The sequence below is a fragment of the Lepidochelys kempii genome, chromosome 13, assembly GCF_965140265.1.
Source record: "Lepidochelys kempii isolate rLepKem1 chromosome 13, rLepKem1.hap2, whole genome shotgun sequence".
Taxonomy (NCBI): Eukaryota; Metazoa; Chordata; order Testudines; family Cheloniidae; genus Lepidochelys; species Lepidochelys kempii.
In genome coordinates this window covers 18,963,600-18,983,977 of record NC_133268.1, presented here as the reverse complement: position 1 = coordinate 18,983,977, position 20,378 = coordinate 18,963,600, and the positions used below count along the sequence as shown (strand labels likewise).

The window sequence follows — 20,378 nt, the reverse complement described above, 5'->3', positions numbered from 1 at the left end:
GTGCATTGCTGAATCAGACGAACAAAGTTACGTACATGCTTTCATGTTTGAAGGATCAGGGACTTACACTGGTTATTTCCTATTGCATTGAAAAAGTTCCCTAGTAATTTCTGTTTTCTGTGTCACTGGTATAATTATATACTTGGGTAACGTGCACCTGGTTTTTTTTTTCCTTTTCTTTTTTTCTCCTGAAGTTAAAAACCAATAAACATTTTAACAAAAAACAAATTCAAAAGCATCTCTTAGAAACTGTATATGCTTCTGCACTGAAGTAAATAGGAGCTTTGCCACTAACTTCCCTGGGCACAGGATCAGGCAGTAAATAGAGCCTGCAAACTCTATGTTCACTGACTGCACATGCAGATCACATTACTGTGCATGTCAGTTGGATGGCCAACTACCTAACTGCCAGATCTGTGCACACAAATGCCCATGTGCACCTCCAAACGACTGTGTGCCCAACATTTGCAGGATCAGATGTGCAGGCTAGTTAAAGCGAGCTGTAAACTGAGAGCCTTGGGTGAGATTTTCAAAAGTGCATAAAGTTTTTCTCCAAAAATGTGCTTCATCAATTTTTTCTGACCAGGTCTACCCTTCGAAATCTCTCCCATGAACTTTCTGATCAGAATACAAAATAATATTATAATTATGGGCTCTGCATTCATCACTTATAGGACACTTCCATTATTCATCACACTGAATTTACTCAAATAGGAGCTTTTAGCTGAACATGAATGATATACATCTAACTTCGTGCAGAACAAATTTGGACTGAGTTATTACAACATGTACAGATGAAATGTTTAAGGGCCTGAACCAAGATTCCCATTGATTTCACTGGGCTTTGGAACAGGACCAGATAAACTGCTTATTTACACTGTAGTCATAATGAGATTAAAGCATACAAATAGATTAGATATAAAAGTACCTTAGGTTAATTCCCCCATACAGGAAACTGATCCATAGCCATCCCAGGAAAAGGAAAAGCAGCATTAAAGGAAATGCAAATACAAACCAGGATCCAAAGTTCACCACATCACACTCTGGAAAAAAACTTCAAAAATGGGGAAAGCTAATTAATCTGAGGAGTGGAACACCCCTTTCACATGAAATGAAGGGGAACAAACATCTGAAATCAAGATCAAAATGTCATGCAAACTTTCCAGCTGCACAGGTTTTAAAAAGGTGATTATTTATATCTCAATAGTGCCAACCAGCACCAACTGAGATTGGGACCCTATTGTGCTAGGAGTTGTACAAGTATGTAGTAAGAAACAGTCCCTGCTTCAAAGAATTTAAATGGACAATTTGAAATGGCATTTTGGAACAGACATCTTGAAAATGTAGCTCTCTAAATTTGCAGGAATTCCCAAATAACAACACCACGCAATATTTAGCACTTTATAGAAATTAACTAACTAATCCTAATTCATGGTAGAACCCACCGTAAGAGTGCCTGAACGTGAACCTTACAGAAGAGCTCTACACAAACAGAACCACTTTCATCCATGTCTAGGAAGAACCTTCTATGTAGATCACTGCATGGTTGAGACATAACTGCAGGTTTACATTGGCAACACTATGTCTACTTTTTCAGATAGGGGAGCCTCTTAGTGTTTAATAATAATCAAAGCACTTTACAAAAGATGTCAGTATCATCTGTATTTGATAGATGGAGAAACTGAGGCACAAAGAACTTGTCCACATTCACCCAGCGGCAGAGTCTACTGGGTTCCAGTCTAGTGATCTAGCCACTAGGCAACACTGCCATCCAGGACAGAAATAGTGTGTGCCTTGTTTTCCTTTTTCACCACATAATGGACAACTTATAAAGTGCTCACTGTTGCCCTGGTTCACCAAAACATTTAACCATGGGAAGCAAGTCTAAAGGGAAAAACAGTTCAAAAGAGCGGGCAGTTTTTCAAAGAGGCATTATTAAGGGCACACGAGCAAACTATCCCACTGCATAGGAAAAACAGGAAGTATGGCAAGAGACCACCCTGGCTTACCCAGGAGATCTTCAGTGATCTGAAACTCAAAAAAAAGAGTCCTAACAAAAGTAGAAACTTGGTCACATTATGACGCATGAATATAAATAAAACAACATAAGCATGTAGGGACAAAATTAGAAAGGCCAAGGCACAAAATGAGATTAACTAGCTAGAGACATAAAGGGTACCAAGAAAAAATACCTTAGAAGCAAGGGGAAGACCAAGGAGAGGGTGTGCTCATTACTCAATGAGGGGGGAAAAGACAATCACAGAACTTGTGGAAATAGCAGAAGTGTTAAATGCCTTTTTTGTTTCAGTTTTCACCCAAAAGGTTATTAGTGTTTGGACGTCTAACATAGTGAACGTCAGTGAAAATGACATAGGATCTGGGGCTAAAATGGGGAAAGAACAAGTTAAAAATTACTTAGACAAGCTAGATGTTTTCACGTCCCCTGGGGGAGGGATAGCTTAGTGGTTTGAGCATTGGCCTGCTAAACCCAGGGTTATAAATTTAATCCTTGAGGGAGCCATTTCGGGCAAAAATTGGGGATTGGTCCTGCTTTGAGCAGGGGGTTGGACTAGATGACCTCCTGAGGTCCCTTCCAACCATGGTATTCTATGATTCTAAGTCATTAAGGCCTGATGCAATATATTCAAGGAGCTGACTGAGGAAATATCTGAGCCACTAGCGATTATCTTTGAAAACTCATAGAAGACAGGAGAGATTCCAGAGGACTGGAAGAGGGCAAATATAGTGCCAATCTATAAAAAGGGGAATAAGGAGAATCCGGGAAATTACAGACCAGTCTGCCAGCTTGTCATATGCTTCAGTACCCGGAAAGATAATGGAGCAAATAATCAAGCAATCAATTTGCAAACACAGAGAAGATAACATCATCAGTAACAGTCAACATGGCAGGTTTCAGAGTAACAGCCGTGTTAGTCTGTATTCGCAAAAAGAAAAGGAGTACTTGTGGCACCTTAGAGACTAACCAATTTATTTGAGCATAAGCTTTCATGAGCTACAGCTCACTTCGGATTGGTTAAGAACAAATCATGTCAAACCAACCTAATAGCTTTCTTTGACGTGGTAACAAGCCTTGTGGATGGGGGGAAGTGGTAGATATGGTATATCTGACTTTAGTAAGGCTTTTGATACTGTCTCACATGACCTGTTCATAAACTAACTAGAGAAATATAGCCTAGATGGAGCTATTATAAGGTGGTTGCATAACTTCCGGGAAAACCATTCCCGGAGAGTAGTTATCCATGGTTCACAGTGAAGCTGGAAGGGCACATCAAGAGGGGTCCTGCAGGAACTGGTTCTGGATCCAGTTCTGTTCAATAGCTTCATAAATTACTTAGATAATGGCATAGAGAGTACACTTATAAAATTTGTGGATGATACCAAGTTGGAAGAGGTTGCAAGTGCTTTGGAGGATAGGATTGAAATTCAAAACGATCCGAATAAACTGGAGAAATGGTCTGAAATAAATAGGATGAAATTCAATAAGGACAAATGCAAAGTATTCCACTTAGGAAGGAACAATTAGTGAACACATACAAAATGGGAAATGACTGCCTAGGAAGGAGTAATGTGGAAAGAGATTTAGGGATAATAATGGATCACAAGCTAAATATGAGTCAACAGTGTAACACTGTTGCCAAAAAAGCAAACATCATGCTGAGATGTATCAACATGAGTATTATAAGCAGGACATGAGAAGTAATTCTTCCCCTGTAGTCAGCACTGATAAAGCCTCAACTGGAGTATTGTGTCTAGTTCTTGTTGCCACATTTCAGAAAAGATGTGGATAAATTATAGAAAGTACAGAGGAGAGCAACAAAAATTATTAAAGGTGTAGAAAACATGACCTATGAGGAAAGACTGAAGAAACTGGGTTTGTTTAGTCTGAAAAAGAGAAGACTGAGAGTGGACATGATAACCGTTTTCAAGTACATAAAAGGCTTTTAAAAGGAGAAGAAAAATTCTTCTTCTTAACCTCTAAGGATAGGACAAGAAGCAATGGGCTTAAATTGCTGGAAGGGAGGTTTAGGTTGGACATTAAGGACAACATCCTAACTGTCAGGGTGGGTAAGAACTGGAACAAATTGCCTAGAGAGGTTGTGTCATTGGAGGTTTTTAAGAACAGGTGAGATAAATACCAGTCAGGAATGGTCTAGTTATTACATAGTCCTGCCTTGAATGCAAGGGACTGGATTATGGGTCCATAAGACTGAGGTGCCTTCCAGTCCTACACTTCTGTGATTCTAAGTGCTTGATTTTAAGCATATGGTTAAGTCCCAAGAACATATGTATAGTGTTTTGCAGATCAGGACCAATAGCATTAGGGTGACAACCCACGTATTGTAACTAAGATTGAAGGAGCCATTTCCTTTTGAATCCCTACTGCCACTTGCTTTTTCCAAAACTTGCTTCTGAGGGCAGGAACTTCACATACCTGGCCTCTGCCCAAAGGTGAATTTCCTATAGCAAACATGTGATGTCTTAATTTTGTAGAATTCCCTCTAATAGAAAGTGCAGATCAGCAGAAATTTCATAAACCGATTGTACTCCTAGGGACCTGGCTTCCTAAGGATTTCCTCCCATACCTCTTTAGCTGTCCTAGAAGGATGAGATTTGGTGCCGTTCCTGTCAGCGTTGCTGTACCTCCAATGCTGGCTGCATAAGGGATTGAAATGAGGAAACCTTTCCATACGTTTGCCCTGTATTCGTCCTCTTTCTTTAAATCCATGGGAACTTCAGTGGCAACTTCCTTCTCCTCCATCAGATCTTTGCTTTAAAACATTCCAAAAGAGACTCCATTGAAAGCCCTGGTTTAAATACAGGTGTAACCAATTCAGAACCTAGACAAAAGGAAAACTCTCATCTTTTAGCAACGAGATTAGCAATATCCCAAGGGACGTCTATGCAGAATATTGCAACACATGGGGCCTGCTTAACATCCTCATTATTCAGCTGATGATTGAGAATCACTCTGTACTGGACTGGTCCCACGAAACTCTGAGCACCCTTGACTGCCCTCAAGAGGAGTTAAAGGTGCTCACACCTCCCAGGAGCCACTCAGCACTTTGTAAGATCAGGCCGTCAAAAAAAACTTAACAAAAAGTCAATACTCTTCATGTTAAAATGTGAAAAGGCCTTTGATGATCTCAAGCTACGGAGTGGCAAGAAGAGTCTATTCCTGGGGAAGATATTTATTTCTACATCATTTACATATCAAACCTGGACCATCAGAGAGATGTAAATCTTGGTGATTTAAACCTGCCGCCTGACACATTAATTGTTCTCAAAAAAGCAATGCAGACACTTCCCCAGCAGCAGACACCTCCCATCACATTTTCAAAATGGCCTGAAAATTTGGCCCTGTGCTGTCTTGTTGAATATACTGGAGAGGGATTTCTCTGGTCAGGCTGTTGGTAGTTGGGAAATGGAGTAACAGGTAGAATCAAAAGAGTTTCATTGATTGAATTTCACACTCCTAAGGCTGTTTCTATCTGAGGGGATAATTTCCTCACTCAACTCTCCAATACAAACTTTATAGTTAACTTACTCCTCCGTACTTGCCAGAAACTGCAGCTCAGTTGATACAGTGTAAAGTTTATTCTGCTGTAAAGAGGCTGAAAAAGAAAGATTAGGACTTTAAAACAGTTTAAATCATCTAGAAAAACTCTCCCTGACCCAGACAATGGAACGGAAAGGGCAGCCATTTTCAGAGCGGAAAATTCCCTCCACACACAGAGAGTTCTCTGCGGATGAAGCGCAAGGAGGCGGAAGAAGTAAAATACATTCCTGCTGATCTGAGGCCAGGGCACAGGCAGCAGTACGGCCCACTCCCCACGGCCACCACGGTGCACTGTAGGACACTGTGTATAGCATTGCTCCAACAATCTCTGGAAGCCTCTCCCGCACCTTGACAAACTCAGCTCCTCCTGTGCAACCAGGCCAGGCTACATCTGATCCAGAGTTTTTTTACATCTCTAGTGACATGGATATTCTAATGCAGACTGTATTTCCACTTCGTAATTTAACCTCTTGGGTATTTGGTGTTTATTTTTCGGTAAACTGTGGTTTGTTTTTAGGACTCCAAATAATTTTATCGGAATTTTTAAAAATTGTTTGGCCTTGAATGACATCAAGATTGTCCCTGTCCCAAAATCACTTTCCCCCAAAGGATAAGCTCTAAGAGGGTGAAATTTCAGCCCCATGCAGAAAACCAGTCCAAAGCCCACGCACCACTTCGCTCCCACCTCCAATCCCATTTTGAAGGCTAGAGTAGGACATAGTGGTGATGAGGCATTATCCCAGGTCATCTTCACATGGGTTAATTTCACCCAGAGAGCACAGGCAATTTTCAGAGCCTATCAGCCCTCTGAAAGCCACACATTCCAAAGGCTGAACACTCCCAAAGTAGAGCATAATCCTCTGAAGGCCAACCCCAGGGCATAAGTCCTAAGAAAGCATGGGGGGACTTTGGATCTGACAAGCCGCTTCTGCATGCAGTTCTGAGTAAAATGGCACATTTGGGCAATACATTTTTATAAAACCCCATTCCCCAGATTTTTACCTTGGTCTTAGGGAGATAGTGAATTTTATTAGATTTAAGCCAGAAGCACAGTCCTTCATTACACTTGATGTTTGCTGTGTTGCTGAACCTTGCTACCCTTGCCATGTTGTTGTACGTTTTAGGATTCAGAGGCCTAGGGTTAGGGTTACTAACAATCAAAATGCCCTGCTGATCATCATGGGCATGGACTCAGTGCTATTTTCCTCCCAGCTTTCCCTGCACATACTTCATCCACAAACATTGCCTTCTCTTACCTTCAAGAAAATGTAGTGAACTATGGGGAGAGGACACAATGGTCAAAGTCTTTGGACCTGTTTACTCGTACACTGAAGAGATCAAGCTCAGTGAACCAGGGAACTTTGCAATGTCATGTTTTACACATTGCTAATGTGTGGAATCAGAGTTAATTCTCTTGGAAAGCTGAGCTTTGATTCCAAGGAAGCTATAATAAAGGGATGTAATTGGAAGGAAGAAAATTAACCCATTGGTGAATGAGAACTTTCTCTCTCTCTAGGGGTAAATGTCAACTTTGGAATAGAGGGCCAAACCAAAGCCTATGCACCATTTAAATCCCACTTAAGCCTTGTGCTGGCCTTTTAAACTAGAGTGTAAATTTCATTTTGTCTATTTTAGATGTTCTCAATGTCTTTCATACTGGGCCCAAACCCTCTCCCATATAGCAATATGGGAAGGATCCACCCCTTGACACCTGTTCACAGGCCTCCTGGGGCATTGCACTCCCAAGGCTGAGAACTCTTTTTTTTTTTTTTAAGCAGAGAGAGAGAAAAAAAGACACTGCATGATGGCCACATTCCCAGTGCGGCAAAGCGTCCTGTGGCACCTTATACACTAACAGACGTATTGGAGCATGAGCTTTCGTGGGTGAATACCCACTTCATCGGATGTATGTAGTGGAAGTTTCCAGAGGCAGGTATAAATATGCAAGCAAGAATCAGGCTCGGGATAACGAGGTTAGTTCAATCAGGGAGGATGAGGCCCTCGTCGAGCAGTTGAGGTGTGGACACCAAGGGAGGAGAAACTGCTTTTGTAGCTGGCAAGCCAGTCACAGTCTTTGTTTAATCCTGAGCTGATAGTGTCAAATTTGCAAAAAACTGATGCTCAGCAGTGTCTCTTTGAAGTCTGGTCCTGAATTTTTTTTGCTGCAGGATGGCTACCTTTAAATCTGCTAGTGTGTGTCCAGCGAGATTGAAGTGTTCTCCTACATAAATGGACACAAATCAGACATTAGGAATGGCAATATACAAAAACCTACAGGAGAACACTTCAATCTCGCTGGACTAACCTCATTATCCCTTGCCTGATTCTTGCTTGCATATTTATACCTGCCTCTGGAAACTTCCACTACATACATCCGACGAAGTGGGTATTCACCCATGAAAGCTCATGCTCCAATACATCTGTTAGTCTATAAGGTGCCACAGGACTCTTTGCCGCTTTTACAGATCCAGACTAACACGGCTACACCTCTGAAGCTTGACATTCCCAGTGATTGATGAAGTCGTGAGTTATGCAGGTTATCCCAAACGTGTGCCAATAAACCCATCATCCAGTGCTGTATTATCATACAATCTGTAGGCTACATACTTTACAGGAAGACTGCTTTAGATAAAGTTTAGGTTTAACACTATTGTACTCTTATTAGACTCCCTTGGCCAGTAAAGACAAGGTGACTTAATAACATGAACCCAACTCTTCAGGCATGGTGGAAGAAGATCATCACTATGAACTTTTAGAGGTTTCTAAAATATATTAAAAATAACTTTTCCATCCCTAAAAATGTAACATGCTGAGAGCTGATATCTCGCAACCTGCCAAGAAGATTACAAAAGGAGGGGCGGAGCTATGAATTCATAACTTTCTAACGATATGAAGCTTCTGTTCCTAGCCTTGTTGGACTGCAGGACATGCCCCATGTGATTCTGCAGAAGAAAATCTACATTCAGGAGGAAAAATTTTTAAATAGCTGTTTAAAGCTGCTCAGAGGAATGAAATATTGGCAGAGATGGATTAGCGGGCAGAGAGATGAGGTGGTCAAAGGTGCAGGATACATTTGTTATCACTTGGCTCTGCAGTTGATCATGTGGATGTCATGGGGTATATATGTGGAAGTGTCAGAATATAAGGCAAATTAATTAAGGTTGTGCCTAAGGAATTTATAGCCAGCCTCAAAATAGAAAATTCCGGAAGTCACATGAAACCCTGTTCTCAGCGGGTTTCTATCCCAACTCTGAAAATCAAGGACAGTTGGATATTTCATGGAAGGACAATTATCCAAACACTGTTAAACCCAAGTGAGTCATTCAAACTTCAACTATCATTTACGATTTACCTAGTTTCTTATAAAGGTACCCATAAATGTGGTATCTTCTGTGGGTGAACACTAGTCAATGCCCTCAGCAATCTATGACCTCGATTCCACAAACACTTACTTACATATCTGTATTAGTTCATTCACATGAGCAAAGATTAAGTGTTTCCAGGCTCAAGGCTTTTCTCATCAATTTTTGCAGACCATTATATATATACATATATATATGATCAGTTTGTCAGTGATATACAGTAATTTAAATTATTTAGCTAATTATTCAGGTAATTTCTTAGCCTTTGAGGTTCATTCTGAAAGACAAATGCACTCGAACGGTACAAATTCTTTAATATATTTTCCCAGCTAAAATGTTTTTTCCAACAACTAGACTAATTTTCTAGCCTCCTAATTGTTTTTAAATGTACCCATGCAGATTTGCACATGCACATCATCAGATGTCATTCTTAAAAGCAGCTCAAAATGGAGCCCATTTTGCAATATTCTTGCTCATCTAATTTTTTGTAATGTATATGATTATATCTTGGACGTTTAAAATGAATGTAGCTCTTTCCAAAGGTAGCAAGTAAATTGTTCGTTTCATGCAAGCTGTGCAAAAGTTGGGCAACAAAACCTAAACCTAGTTGTGACACCAATCCTGGTGTTAAGCCAAGTTTTGATAACAGATAAAACCTTAAGGAAAAACCTGGTTCACAGTTCTCATCATCTTTCTAGACACAAACCAAATTCATTGTTCTTGACTGAGAAATTGCTTCAAGATTTGGGGTTCATTCAAGAAATTCAGCTTGCATTGTCCAGATCACAGCTGAAGCTCCCATTCTAATTTCTAAATACAATGAGGATAAGAGAAAAGGGCAAGTGTGTCTTGGCATTCATATTAGAGCCAAAGTAGGCTCCACTGTTACTGATGTCAACCTTTCTCCCAGACAAAGAGATACTAGGATATCTGCATTTTGACACCCTATATTTCAGTTGTGAATTTCTCTTTCACTTCTACCTACTGTACTGGCAAATCTCAACTTCCAAATAAATAACAAAAATGACAATGATGCAGCTAACATATCTGCAAACCATCACTCTGTTGATTCTGTTTGTATGTTATAGCCCTTTCCACTGACCTGACTGTCTTGCTTGTTTAGATTGTAAGTTCCTTGGGACAGGGACAGTATGTACAGTACCTAGCACAATGGGCTACCATCGGGCCCCAGTATTAGTTGTTCCTCAGGCACTAACATAATAAACATTGTAAATAAATAATAAAATCAGCTCATAGGACAGGGTTAAAGAAAGTTAAAGATCAAATTCACTAAATGCTCTAATTCTGAAAGATCACAAAAAAGAGTGACCATTTGTAGTAGACTAAAAATGTGCAGGATTAAAAATTCGTAGAGAGAAAGCAACAAAATGGCTTGGATCAAAAGTATCTCATGATTGTCCTGCACTGATTGTGACTGATTAATTACAACTCTGTAAGAACATGTGTATGCTTGAATTCAGTTTTCTACATTTCAGGAATCAGCAGCAACCAAAAAGCCATTACTTAGTAAGTGCTACTTCCGTTTCTGCAGTTCACAAAGGCAATTAGGAGACGTAAGAGAGAGAAACTACTACTACCCTAACCATCATTAATAGCTTCAGCGGGGATTTCATTTCTATTTTGCTGTTTTTCATCACTGTCTGCCAGAAAAGCAACCTCCCTGGAAATTATTTTGTGAACAATCAAGCTACTGGGGAAGATTTTTTTCCCAATTACTAAGCTCCCTGATTGAACCTTGTGCAATAGCTGTTTATTAATAATCCTTAGCATTTCTACAGCACTACTCCTGAAGATATCTCAATGGTTTATAAGCCTCATTTAACCCTCTAACCCCCCTCCCCCACCTTGTTATCTCCATTTTACAGTTGGGAAAAGAGAGGAACAGAGAGGAGAAATGACTTTCCCAGGATCACACAGCAAGTCAGTGACAGCGAATCCTGACTCCAATCCCTTGCTCCAATCACACCCCCACTGAAAAAGGTTGTGTGCTGTAAAGGCTTGATCCTAAACCCACGGTAGACAATGGCATAGCTCTCATCCACTTTAGTGGTGCAGGATCAGGGCCTAAAGAGCAGTGACTGTCTTACCCGGAGCCTGCAGATAGGGCCACTAACTGCAAAAAGTTATTGTTTAAAAGAGGTATTGGCTGTGTCTCTCTACCTGTCTAGGTATCAATATGAGTCTACAGCTACAGACTAGGGACCGAATGGCTAGGCAGCAGTTCTGCAGAAAAGGACCTAGGGGTGACAGTGGACGAGAAGCTGGATATGAGTCAGCAGTGTGCCCTTGTTGCCAAGAAGGCCAATGGCATTTTGGGATGTATAAGTAGGGGCATAGCGAGCAGATCGAGGGACGTGATCGTTCCCCTCTATTCGACATTGGTGAGGCCTCATCTGGAGTACTGTGTCCAGTTTTGGGCCCCACACTACAAGAAGGATGTGGATAAATTGGAGAGAGTCCAGCGAAGGACAACAAAAATGATTAGGGGTCTGGAACACATGAGTTATGAGGAGAGGCTGAGGGAGCTGGGATTGTTTAGCCTGCAGAAGAGAAGAATGAGGGGGGATTTGATAGCTGCTTTCAACTACCTGAAAGGGGGTTCCAAAGAGGATGGCTCTAGACTGTTCTCAATGGTAGCAGATGACAGAACGAGGAGTAATGGTCTCAAGTTGCAGTGGGGGAGGTTTAGATTGGATATTAGGAAAAACTTTTTCACTAAGAGGGTGGTGAAACACTGGAATGCGTTACCTAGGGAGGTGGTAGAATCTCCTTCCTTAGAGGTTTTTAAGGTCAGGCTTGACAAAGCCCTGGCTGGGATGATTTAACTGGGAATTGGTCCTGCTTTGAGCAGGGGGTTGGACTAGATGACCTTCTGGGGTCCCTTCCAACCCTGATATTCTATGATTCTATGAGTCTCATCACCATTGCATCTGGATGTGTTTTATTTGCGCCATTACTTTGCTATGTATCACCCACCCTTTCCCTTTTTGCCCCAGGACATATTTGCAAATCAAATGCTCCACCTCACCAGGTTTGTCCGGTGAAATGTCTTATTCAATAGCTCACGGCTCCCAACCGGTATCGAGGTTAACCGTGGCTCACAGGAATCTATTCTGATCCGCATGGCAGGCGGAGGAGCCAGGATGAAGGGGAGTGTTGAGAGAGGGTAACATTCCAATGCCCTTTCACCTCCATAATGAAACATATTCTATTAAAAAGGGCATTCCAATATATATTAAACTCCAGCTAACAGGCCTGCTTTTGTCCCCATCGAAGTCAATGGAAATTTAGTCACAGAGCTCACTGGGAACAGGACTGTCCCCAGATTGTGCAATCTATTGCACTATGTGAGCTACCTGGATTTTCTTCATTTTCTCTGTTGAGAGCTTTAGATGCTTCTTTCTCTCCAAAGAGGCTCTTCAGAATCGCATTTGCGATTGGAAGCATCATAGCGGTGGAGGCTGTATTGCTTAACCACATGGACAGGAAAGAAGTTGTCAACATCATTCCTAAGATCAGCCTGGAAGGCAGAAAAATTAAGTTTAACAATCTGTGTTTTGCAAGGTCAATTTTAGATTCCAGCAGAGAAAATCCCATGCCACAGTCTCATAACATTAACAAGAACAAAGCTGGCTATGGTTATCCTATAATATGCCAGAGCATGTATTACAGGGTTAAGTGCTAATAGGACAAGGCTGAAGTAGTTACATTTCTCCTCTGCTTCATTACAAGCCAACAAAGGAATGAAAACAACCTGAGCTTAATGAAATCAGCAAGCTCTGAAAAAGGTGTGTGTGTGTGTGTGTGTGTGTGTGTGTGTGTGAAGACAACAGGGGTGTGTGCAATGCTCTTACTAGTGTGCACTATTCACTATTTGTGGTACTGTTTTCTTGGCCAATCTGCAGCTCAGCTCACGTGTTGAAATCACCAGAGCGTGAGCCTGGGGAATTAGGGCACGAAGCAATCACCATTGGTCTGTAGGTTACCTTGCAGGCTTGACTCCCACTAGCATGAGAACCTTCAGGGCAATCCTGCGGTGCAGGTTCCACTCTTCGATGGCCGACGCCATGATTAAACCACTGAGAAAGAGGAAGTTGGTGTCTAAAAAATACTGTGGGCAAACTTTGTTCGAAGGGAGAATCCCCAGAAATGGAAACAAGGTGATTGGCAGCAGAGCAGTCACAGCCAGAGGCAGGGCTTCTGTGCACCAGTACACGGCCATCACGAGGATCACATAGAGGCATTTTCCCTCCTGAAAAGGCAAAAGGAAATGGAGAGAGAGAAGCTGACAGCTCTGGAGTTACAAACAAGCCTTCGCACATTGGTACACTTACCATGAACAAGTAAAATGCAGCCACTTACCACCAGTGTGCAGGGGTAGGGAGAGCATAGGAGGGTCTCACCCCTCATCTATGTAGAATTTTCCCCAGATCATTCCATTGGGGCAGGATTAAAATCATAGAAATGCAGGGCTGGAAGGGACCTCAAAATGTCATCTAGTCCAGGGCTGATCATACCTAAAACATCCCTGACACATGCTGCTTCAACCTGTTCTTAAAACTTTCAATAACAGGGATTCCACAACCACCCTTGGAAGTCTAGTCCAGTATGTCACTATCCTTATAGTTAGAGAGTTTTTCCTAATGTCTACCCTAAATCTCCCTTGCTGCAGATTAAGCCCATTACTTCCTGTCCTACCTCCAGTGGAGAGCAATTGCTCTCCATCCTCATTATAACAGCCATTAATATATCTGAAGACTATTATCAGGTCCACCTCAGTCTTCTGTTCTCAAGACTAAGCAAGCCCAGTGTTTTTTTTAACCTTTTCTCATAAGTCAAGTTTTCTAAACCTTTTAGCATTTTTGTTGCTCTTCTCTGGACTCTGTCCAAATTGTCTAGATCTTTCTTAAAATGCAGCACCCAAAAACGGACACAGTACTCCAGCTGAGGCCTCACCAGTGCCAAGCGAGCAAAACAATTACCTCCTTTGCCTGGCATACAACATTTCTACACATACATGCAGGAATATTTGCCTTTTCACAACTACATCACATTGTTGGCTCATGTTCAATTTGTGATCCACTGTATCCCCCAAATCCTTTTCTAAAGTACTACGACGTAGCCAGTTATTTCCCATTTTGTAGTTGTGCTTTGATTTTTCCTTCCCAAGTGCACTTTGCACATCTTTACTGAATTTCATTTTGTAGATTTCAGACCAATTCTCCAATTTATCAAGGTAATTTTTAATTCTAATTCTGTCCTCCAAAAGTGTGCAACCCCTCCCAGTTTGGTGTCATCTGCAAATTTTATAAGCATGCCCTCCACTTCATTATCCAAGTCATTAATGAAAATATTGAACAACACTTGATCCAGCACTGACCCTTGTATAACCCCACTAGATAAATCCTCCAAGTTTGACAGTGAATCCTTGATACCTGCTTTTTGAGTATGGTCTTTCAACAAGTTGTGCACACACCTTACAGTAATTTCATCTAGATCACATTTCCCTAGTTTTCCTTCTGTGGAATGAAGGGAGGGTTCAGGACCTAGAACCTAAGGACTCCTTAATATCCATGCACATCTCAGGGGCTTTGCCATGGGCATTGGGATATGTGTATGGAGGCTCTGTGCCTCCACATTAGGGGTGGGTACATCTCCCTTGTCACCGAGAGGAAAGTCAGTTGTCTTCATGCACTATTTTTTCCTCCCATTCCTTACGCCTACGGATCTGCACAGGGATGGGAGCAGGAGGAGCAAAACCTGGCTGGAATGGGAAGGGAAATGTGCATTGATCCTTCCAGACACCAGCAACAATAAATCCTCCAGGGACTGCATTAACTTTTGCACTGAGACCCCTCTATGCCCTTGAGAGTGATTGTGGGGAGAGCCGGCAATAAAGGAAACAGAGAAATGATCCACTTGACTAATTATGTTGTTAATCTTCTGCCTACAATGCTGCTCAGATGAGATGAAGGTTGCTAACACCCTGGGTTTTCCAACAGAGTTTACAGACTGTAATGCAAATATTTTTTTGCCCTCAGTCCAAGTTCCAGAAACTTTGCAAGATCAAATGACCTTTTTTCCCTATTGCCCAATCCTCTTCAGCTTCCAGAAAGGAAAGTTTCACCAAAATGAATTTCAACTCAGGTGTCATGTTCTGTCTCTTGTACCAGTGATTTAAGCTGTTTGTCAGCATCCCAGTGCAAGAGCTCCATCAACGAAGCTCTCAACTGATCAGGTTAGATAAAAGCACAATTCAGAGGGCTAGTTGTAAAGACAAGAGTTTTTATTTTCCAAAAAGAACACTGACAATTTCTACATATGAATTAAGCAATTCAACTCAATGGGATACAACTTGTAGTCTAATAATTTACTTGCAGTGCAGAATCAAAAGCCAAGGTTTACAGACACAACCAGGCGTGAAGAATTGTACCATCATTCTGAAGTGTCTCGTTGCAATTTTGTGGTGTCATCTATTAATCAATAACAAAAATAGCCAATGTGGTATTTTTGACAGAACTGTCATTTTCTTGATGTAACTTAGTTCAGAACAAAAAGTGGTTGGACCCCAACCAAAGAAAAGTTTTCATTTAAAACAAGGAGTGTATCTTCAACAGCACCCACCCAAATTTTGATTAGGAGTAAGGATCCCCAAGAACAACACCCACAGCCTCTAAAAGTCCTTAATGAAACTGAACATTTTGAATGATCAAAGCACTCTGCAAATGTTAATGAACTAGTGCTCCCAGCCCCTGGGAGGTTGGTTAGTAAGCATTAAGGGAGTTAGGTGTCTACATTCAACTGATGTTTGCCTGCCATCGTAGCCAGTGTTCTTTGGCCAGGGTAACTGCTTTGCTAGTTGGTGGGGTGGTCAGGTCCCCCACATCCAATGCATATACTGTCTGTGCAGCATGCATCACCCAGGGAATATGTAGCAATGTGTTCCTTCTGCCCATCATACTATATCCCACTCTGCAGAGCCGTTGCATACCAGCACCACTCTGCTTCCCCCCGCCCTCCCATGCAGCGTAGGGATTTGGGGAATAAATAAGTCTCTAGCTCAATTAAAGTTCAGATAATTTTTGGTAGCAAATGCAAACTTTCAAGTGGGTCTTGTGATTGGGTTAATTTTTAACCATTTAATGATTGCTAGGGAAGTCTTGGGCAACCCTGCACTGCCCCGGAGCTGCTTCCAGTTTTACCAGAGACAAAACTGGCTCGTTAGAGAATGGCCTCTGCTCCACTGTGCCCAAGAAATACCTTTGTTCCACTGATGAATCCGGGATTTTTCATACTATGGTACCTACTGCGAACTCTGCAATGGCAGAGGAAGCCAAGCCTCACCTAGCAAGTGTTACTGCAGAAGACAGACTTCCACTGCCTGGCAGCTTGAAGGAGGGGACAGGAACAACCCATCAAAAGGCATGAGCTGACATCTTGGAGGGACTTCAGGGACTTGGAGGGACAGTGTTATGGGAGCTATTGGAAGACTTTCTTGGTCAGACAAAATTTGCTGGGCAATGCACATTCATCAGCCCATTGGCTGCTTAAGCCCTCCCTGCCATTTGTCACAGGCTAGGGAGAAGAATCAGTAAGGCTAACAGTTTGCAACCACTTCTATACACACATATTGATACCTTAAGCTCTTGTACCTGCTACTGGTACTCAGAACTCCCTTTCTCTGCCTCCACAATGAGGAACCATGCTGCGGCTTGGTGATAGTCACAGTCCCCTGGCAGAATTTGGATAGCATCAAAGGGCCTCTCCAAATTACAACAGCCTCCTTGGGCTGCCATGCTGTGTACTACAGCCCCACAACCAATACACCCCTGAGGCCCTCAGCCACACACACCTATGCCAGGAAAGCCAAGGTGGGAGAGGACCTTACTCAGTTCTTGTGACAGGGGATTCCTCCCCGGGCCAGAACCTTTAGATCGCCATTCAACACTCTGGCCCTTCTGCCCAGTGTAAAGGGGTCATAGCAGAGGTGAGGATTTCACCTTTGATCACCATTATCTGGCATACAAATACCTATCAACCTCCAGGTTGCTTGCAAACTGTTCACAATTTGACATTCATATTGTTTTGATTGGTCACATGGTCTAATCACGGAGTGGGTGACCACAAGCAGGTTTCCACTCAGAATACTCGCTTCTTGCAATTATTCTGTAAATCATCATGTAAAACATGCCTTGTCTGCAAACATTCTGGCTAGCAAACAGAGGTTAAATGACTTACCCAAGGTCACGCTGCAAATCAATGGCAGAGCTTGGATCCCAATTCTGTGTTCTCACCGGCTAGACTACACTCCCTTCCCAGAAGCAGAGATAGAACCCAGAAGCCCTAACTCCCAGGCCCCCACTCTAAGCAATAGATATCACTGCTTTTCATTCTGCACATGCCTTCTCACCAGTGCACCATACCCCATTCTTGCAATCACTTCCTCTCGCAACCTTGATGCTGCTAGCCCACTGGGCTCTATGGACACCACCCATCATCTCCAGTCAGCCTCAGACACCCACTATTACTACATAGTTTGAAAGTAGTTCCTGCTCATTGCTTTTAAATGTGAGAGCTGTAACCATTTCCTGGGAGCCGTTAAGTTTCCTTACTCCAGGCAGGAGATATCCATTGCTTCCAAGCCTGCCAGCTCCTATATCTTGCTTCTGAGTTAGTTCTAAGTTGACCTGTGTTCATTAAGGGATTGAACCTGTGTTTTTAGACAGCATTGGGCATTAAACACTTGATTAGAGCCCCTGGTAGCAGGCCTGGCTACAGCAGATGCTGCCAAGCCAGGGGACTGTAGACCCTGAGTTCATTAGAAGCAGTTGTAACAAGCACTTTGCACAGCTCATTAAAAGTGCCCCCTATGCCCAAAGTTCACAACTCCCCCTCCAGTTCTTGGGTTAGATATTCAAGAATTTCAGCAGCAGCCAGAGAGGTGGGGGTGACCCGAGGGGCCTTGGTGCAAAGTGTGGTAAGGGAGATGCACTTCCTCAGGAAACCTTGCATTGTGGCTGACAAGGTTCCTTCCCCACTCTGAACTCTAGGATACAGATGTGGGGACCCACATGAAAGACCTCCTAAGCTTATTCTTACCAGCTTAGGTTAAAAACTTCCCCAAGGTACAAACTTTGCCTTGTCCTTGAACAGTATGCTGCCACCAAGAAGCGTTTTAAACAAAGAACAGGGAAAGAGACCACTTGGAGAAGACTTCCCCCAAAATATCTCCCTCACCCCTACACACCCCCTTTCTGGAGGAGGCTTGAGAATAATATCCTAACCAATTTGTTACAAAATCATCAAAGACCCAAACCCCTGGATCTTGGAACAATGGAAAAAATCAGTCAGGTTCTTAAAAGAAGGATTTTATTAAAAAAAAGAAAGGTAAAAATCATCTCTGTAAAATCAGGACGGAAAATACTTTACAGGGTATTCAGACTTAAAACACAGAGGATCCCACTCTGGGCAAAACCTTAAAGTTACAGAAAACAGGAATAAACCTCCCTCTTAACACAGGGAAAATTCAGATAAAACAAAAGATAAACTAATCTGCCTTGCCTGGCTTACCTATACTGGTTGCAATATTGACTTGGATTAGGATGGGTTGGAGGAGATGGATTTCTGTCTGGCCTCTCTCAGTCCCAAGAGAGAACCACCACATAAACAAAGAGCACAACAAAAGCCTCCCCCAAGACTTGAAAGTATGTTGTCCCCTTATTGGTCCTTTGGGTCAGGTGCCAGCTGGGTTAGCTGAGCTTCTTAACTCTTTACAGGTAACAGGATGTTGCCTCTGGCCAGGAGAGATTTTATAGCACTGTATACAGAAAGGTGGTCGCTCTTCCCTTTATATTTATGACAGTGGCACTTAATGCATAGTCTGACACATTGCCCTTTCATTGTTTCAGCTCCCACTGAGGGAGCACGTGCTGGAATCCAGCCAAACCTGCCTCTGAGGTAGGACTTTCTCTGTCCCACCTGTGAGAGAGGCAGGTGGAAGTACAGATGATGCCAGTTTCCCCAGGGTCTCCTCCGTCAAGGATGTGACTCCCTCAGAGAGCATTGACAAATGCAGGAGGTGCCATTCAAATGTCAGCATGCCAGGATCCTGCAGTCTGTCTGCCAATGTATGTACTCGCACAGCCCTCTTTATGTGGTATCTCTGCTTACAACCGGAGCTGTCGCTGCACTGCAGGGGGCTAATGGTGAAGTTTTCTTAACAGCGTCCCCTCAGTATGGATGGAGGGGTGGGGGATGAGCAGCAATGGAAGGGCCCCAACTTGACTGGTGGACTTTCAATCCTCTGACACCCAAAGCTATCAAAAATCGGAGAAACACCCTGTGCCACTGTTCATAAGGAAACTCCTAGCCAGGTGAATGTCACCTGGGTGCACACTCGGATCATGTCCACTGAAAGGTTCACTGAGGAGTTCAAATCTTTTCAGGGAGCCTTGGCCCACTTAGGATTTTCCTCGTGTTAAGTTTGTGGTTTCTTGCAGTTCCAGTGCAAGTCCGGATGAATCTTTGCCCTTTGACCCACAATGCAGAGGGGGTCATCCATCCCTTGTGAATGGAAATTGGGTCAGCTGGTTTGGCTTTCCAGGGGATCTGTCATTTACATTAATTGGCCTTCACAATTCCAGTGGAGCTTTTACGGAGTAGAGTTAAAAAACCCTGAAGACCTTGAATAACTCAACCCCACCTCCCACACCCAGCCCCCATAGTGCTCATAGTGCTCAGTGCTTAGGCCAAACTGAGACCTAAGATAACGGTTCTGTTTAAATGCTGTACATTAGGCCCCACATCTCCAGTCCCCTTTAAAAGATATTAAGAAGTGTATTGTGTTATGGCCAAAATCCAGCCTCTCCTTCATGGCTGTGGAGGGCCCTTTGGCAGCAGAACTGGTGTGGTTCCAGTACATAAGGTAGGGGTGGATGTGGGGGCCACCTGTGACATTAGGATCTGGGCCTTTAAGGGCTGAGCTTCCAAGGCAGAGAGTCTGTGAGGGGTGCTGTGAAGCTGCTTAGCTAGTTGGAACAGGACACAGAATAAAGCACATTAAGCACCGAGTGATCACTGAACACTACAATGCACAGCTGGACCAATACCCACCAGATCTAACTTCCACTGACTGTTAATACCCCCCTCGAGGCAATTACACTGGCATAGCTCACCAGAGCACAGTGAACTCTGCCCTCCACCCAACTCTGTCGTGCTCCCTCCTGCCTAAGGGTGTGGGGAATGGGCTGCATAGAGCTAGCTACTGTGGCTTCTTATTACCAAGGGATTCCTCTACAATCAGGGCTTGCCTTAGGGCAACTTTCCAACTGCTTTATGCTGCTCAAAGCTTCCAGGACGGGGGGCTGAGGTACTGGCCCAGGGTGTTCATCATATATATTTATCAGGGTTTAGCTACT

The 20,378-nt window shown here is 42.9% G+C and overlaps 1 protein-coding gene across 4 annotated transcripts in view; it reads right to left on the bottom strand.

Annotated features, from left to right (window-relative positions):
- SLC13A3 (solute carrier family 13 member 3) overlaps positions 1 to 20,378 on the bottom strand; it is a 42,465-nt gene that overhangs the window by 17,262 nt on the left and 4,825 nt on the right. For 2 of the 4 annotated variants that reach the window (XM_073309550.1, XM_073309553.1), the window contains exons 2-6: positions 12,948 to 13,213; positions 12,318 to 12,481; positions 5,567 to 5,633; positions 4,605 to 4,790; positions 929 to 1,054 (exon numbers count right to left, since the gene is read on the bottom strand). In XM_073309550.1, coding sequence (XP_073165651.1) covers positions 929 to 1,054; positions 4,605 to 4,790; positions 5,567 to 5,633; positions 12,318 to 12,481; positions 12,948 to 13,213 — 809 coding nt within the window. Of the gene's footprint in view, positions 1 to 928; positions 1,055 to 4,604; positions 4,791 to 5,566; positions 5,634 to 12,317; positions 12,482 to 12,947; positions 13,214 to 18,531; positions 18,626 to 20,378 lie in introns of those variants that run through there. The other 2 variants (XM_073309552.1, XM_073309551.1) reach the window with 2 other exon arrangements.